Source organism: Accipiter gentilis, chromosome 1, assembly GCF_929443795.1.
Source record: "Accipiter gentilis chromosome 1, bAccGen1.1, whole genome shotgun sequence".
Classification (NCBI taxonomy): Eukaryota; Metazoa; Chordata; class Aves; order Accipitriformes; family Accipitridae; genus Astur; species Astur gentilis.
The window spans coordinates 31,962,697-31,966,498 of NC_064880.1; the positions used below are offsets into that span (position 1 = coordinate 31,962,697).

Below are 3,802 nucleotides of genomic sequence, written 5' to 3' on the forward strand. Positions count from 1 at the left end.
CTCCCGAGGCGGGGCAGGCGCGGGGGCCCGCGGGGGCGCGCTGTCGGCACGCGCGGGGCTCCTGGGGGCGCGCCGCGGGCGCCCGCACCCCCACCCGCCCCGCCCCTTGCAAATAACGCCACGGCGGCCGGTCTCTCTTTTATTTTTCCCTTTTTATCCCCCTTTTTGTCCCATTCGCAGCCACCCTCGCACCAGTGCCGCCTCCCTCCCTGCCCTCCCCGCGAGGGCCCACGCTGAACACCCGTGAGATGCCCCCCCCCCGCCCCCCCGGCGCAGGGACGCGGCCACCCCTGCGAAAGACAAGCGTTTCCTGACAAGCGGCTCCGCTCCGCGGCGAGACGGCCGAGCGAGACAAATAAAATATAAAGATCGGTTCAGAAGCCACGTCCTCGGGAGACACCATTCCGGCTGGCGACGGCACCCGCCCGCCCGGCCCTGCAGCCCACGGCCGCCACGCCGGTCGCAGCTGCCCCGCGGCGCTTCCCCCGGCAAAGGGCGGCCGAGGGCAGCGCCGCCGCGCCCGCCCGACACCCGCCCCCGACGGCCGGCGTCGTCCTCGGTGCAGCCGCAAGCCGGCAGGGACGGGGCAGGGAGATGGGCGGCCGCTCGGCGGTGCCCGGCACCGCCGCTCCCGCCGTCGTGCCGGGGCCGCAACAACGCGCCGTTACCGGCTGCCGCGTGGCGGGGACGTCCCGTGGGCGCCGTCGGCACCGGCTGCGTAAAATGCACGTGCGCGTGTACCAGACGGAGCGTCGTCCCTCCGCGTGTAACGTCGCGGAGGTTTCGCTGGAAGGCGCTGCCGCGCTGGCACGGAGGGCGGCGGGGGGCAGAGCTCCCCCCACGTGGCCGATCGCCCGCGGACGGGACACCCGGGAAAGACCCCCGACCGCGGCCCCCTCCCCCGGCGGCGCCCGCGCGGGGATGTCGCTCTCGGGGGGGGGGGGGGGGGGGGGGCCGGACGCCGCGAGCCTTTCCCTGCGGTCGCCGGCCGGGCGAGGGCGCACACCGGGCACAGCGCGGCAGGAGCGGCCGGGCCGGGTCGAGCCGCAGCCCCGAGCGCTCGCCGGCGGGGGTCGGACCGCCCCGTCGGACCGCGCCGGCGGAGAGGGGCGGCGGAATGAGCCGTGCGACGGGGCCGGGGAAGGTCCCGGTAGCGGAACCAGTACCGGTCCCGGTCCCGGTCCCGGTCCCGGGGCAGTCCGTGGCCCCGCGCGGGGCGCGACCCCGCGGCCTCTCGTGCCCGCGCCCCGCGAAGCCGCGGGGATACGGCGCGGCCGGGCGCCCCATTGGCTGTTGCTAGGTGACGTGCGCCGCGCCATGTGACCGGTGTTAAATGCCGTCCCGGCGGCGCGCGGCGCCGCAGAGCCCGTCCCGCTGGCGGCGGCGGGAGCGCGGCTGCCCGCCCCGGCCCGGCCCGGCCCCGCGGGCGCGGAGCGCAGCGCAGCGCGGCGAGCATGGTGGCGTGGCCCTGACCGCCTCTCCCCGGTGGGGACGGCCGCGGGGCGGCGGCGGCCCGTGCCCCGGCGGGCTGGGGCGCGGGATGACCGGGGTGCTGGAGAGCCTGGTGCCGGACATGCACGCCAGCCAGATCTCCGCCGGCAGCTACCACCAGCACGGCGGCCTGCACAAGCCGCAGGAGTCCCCCACGCTGCCCGTCTCCACGGCCACCGACAGCAGCTATTACACCAACCAGCAGCACGGGGCGGCGGGCGGGCCGCCCTACGCCCCGGTCGGCTCCTACCCCTACGGGGGTGGCGGCACCGCCCCCTACTCCGCCAAGGCCGGCTACGACCTGGGCTACGCGGGCGCCTACGGCTCCTACGGGCCCTACGGCAGCAGGGCCTCTCCGGCGAACAACGACTCCGGTACGTCCGAGCCCCCCGGGGGGGGGGGCGGCTCGGGGAAGCCGGCGGGGAGCCGGGCGGCACCTCCACGCCAGGCGAGGAGGCCGTGGGGACTCGGGACGCGGGGTGGGCCGGGAAGGCGCTCGTCCCCGGCGGGCCGCCCCGACGGGGCGGGCGGCGCTGCCGCCTTACGGGCAGGGCCCGGGGCGGCGGGGGGCTCCTCTCCTCACTGGCACCGCCGTTTCTGCCGTAGCAGAGAAGGAGGATTGCGAGCCGGAGATCAGGATCGTGAACGGGAAGCCGAAGAAAGTGCGGAAGCCCCGGACCATCTACTCCAGCTTCCAGCTGGCGGCTCTGCAGCGGCGCTTCCAGAAAACCCAGTACCTCGCCCTGCCCGAGAGAGCGGAGCTGGCGGCCTCCCTCGGCCTCACCCAGACACAGGTAGGGCTCTCCCGCCGCGGCACCCCGGGCACGTCCCGCCCCGCCGGGGCCGCTCTCCCTCCGCGGGGTCGGGTGCGGGGGTGGGAGGGGGGCCGGCCCGCGGCGCCTCGACGGCCCCGGGGCGAGAGCGCGGGGGAAGCGGCCGCGCCGGCACCGCTCGGGCTGCGCAAGCTGCTTGTCCCTGCCCCGCCGCGGGCGGCCCGGGCGCCGAGGCGGCCCCGCGGAGGCTGCGGCCGCCTGACGCCCCTCTCCCCCCAGGTGAAGATCTGGTTTCAGAACCGTCGCTCCAAGTTCAAGAAGATGTGGAAGAGCGGCGAGATCCCGGCGGAGCCGCCCCCCCGCCGCAGCGCCTCGCCTCCGCCCCCCGCCTCGCCCCCCGCCTGGGACTTCGCTCCGCACCCGCGCACGGCGGGCGGCGCCGGGACCGCCAGCCCCAGCCCCGCCGCCGCCTTCCTCGGTAGCTACTCGTGGTACCCGCCGGCAGCCGCCCCCCTTCCGCAGCCGGCGCAGCCCCCGCACCACCACGGCGGCGGCGGCGGCGGCATCTTCTAGATGCCGCAGAGACTTGAGCCCGCGGGGCCGCGCCCGGCGGCCGCGGGGCACCGAGGTGCAGCACTGGTGTTTTGGTGAAGCCTGGCTCCGGCCGTCCCGGCGGAGAGGAACCGCTCCGCGCCCCGTCCCGTCCCGTCCCGGCGCCGGCGGCGGACCCTCTGTGTGATCGGCCCCGCTGGGCCCGCCCTCCCGCCGCCAAAATAACCGCGCTGCGGTGCAAGTACTCACTTCCACTCCCTCCGTCCCCCTTCCTCCTCCCCGGCTTTTTCATCAAACCACCGGTGCAGAACTTTGGTTAACTTTATTTTTTATTTTTTTAAAGTTGATAGGTGCCTTTGCGGATGACCTCACTTTGATGCTGGGGATTAAAAAAATAAAATGTTAAAAAAAAAGGATAATTTTTATATGTAGGTTTAAAACAAGAGCCTCCCGTGTCTAAGTTACCCTTTTCAGCCGTGAACGAAACCGTCCGACGAGGGGGGGCCGGTCGCAGGCGGTGGTACCGGCGCGGCTCTGCTCCCCGCGGCGGGGGGAGCTCCCGCCCGCGCGGTGCCTCCGGGCGGGTTTCGTGCCCCGACGGGGCCTTCCCGGGGCGGGCGCCGAGCCCTCCCCTCCTCCCCCCCACGCCGGCAACCCAGCCACTGGTCCTGCCCCTGCGCCGTTTGATGTCTAGAGTCGTGGAAAAAAAAAAAAAAAGGGTATTTTTGGTTATTTATTATGGAAAACTTAAACACTCTTTAATGTTTCTTTTACAATAAGCAGAGATTATTTAAATAAATTATTGTTTCCATGGTGCTCGCGCCGTTTCTTTGGGGATGGGGGAGGTTGGGGGTGTCGATCCGGACCCCGGCGCTCGCTGGGGGGGAGAGCTGCGTCCTCTCCACCCCCTCCCCATTGCAACTGTTGCCGCAAGACTGCAACCTCCCCCCTTCCCCCCCCCCCCCCCCTCCTGTCTACAATAAAAT

General features: G+C 72.8%; 1 protein-coding gene across 2 annotated transcripts; it reads left to right on the top strand.

Moving 5' to 3' along the window:
• Nucleotides 1–1,471: 1,471 nt before the first annotated feature.
• Nucleotides 1,472–3,476, top strand: DLX2 (distal-less homeobox 2). Of its 2 annotated transcripts, none has more exons than XM_049812471.1 (3): nt 1,472–1,865; nt 2,101–2,285; nt 2,544–3,476. In XM_049812471.1, the coding sequence occupies exons 1-3, from the start codon at nt 1,541–1,543 to the stop codon at nt 2,835–2,837; spliced, it is 804 nt and encodes a 267-aa protein (XP_049668428.1). In that variant the 5' UTR covers nt 1,472–1,540; the 3' UTR covers nt 2,838–3,476. The 2 variants fall into 2 exon arrangements, with proteins under 2 accessions (XP_049668428.1, XP_049668421.1); XM_049812464.1 differs by having other exon boundaries at nt 2,098–2,285; nt 2,544–3,472.
• Nucleotides 3,477–3,802: the final 326 nt, after the last annotated feature.

Excerpts from the sequence above, each read along its gene's own strand:
- DLX2 (XM_049812464.1), top strand. The coding sequence starts at position 1,541 with ATGACCGGGGTGCTGGAGAGCCTGGTGCCGGACATGCACGCCAGCCAG. Across the intron at positions 1,866-2,097 it reads TCCGGCGAACAACGACTCCG|CAGAGAAGGAGGATTGCGAG; the intron begins GTACGTCCGAGC and ends TTTCTGCCGTAG. Across the intron at positions 2,286-2,543 it reads TCGGCCTCACCCAGACACAG|GTGAAGATCTGGTTTCAGAA; the intron begins GTAGGGCTCTCC and ends CTCTCCCCCCAG.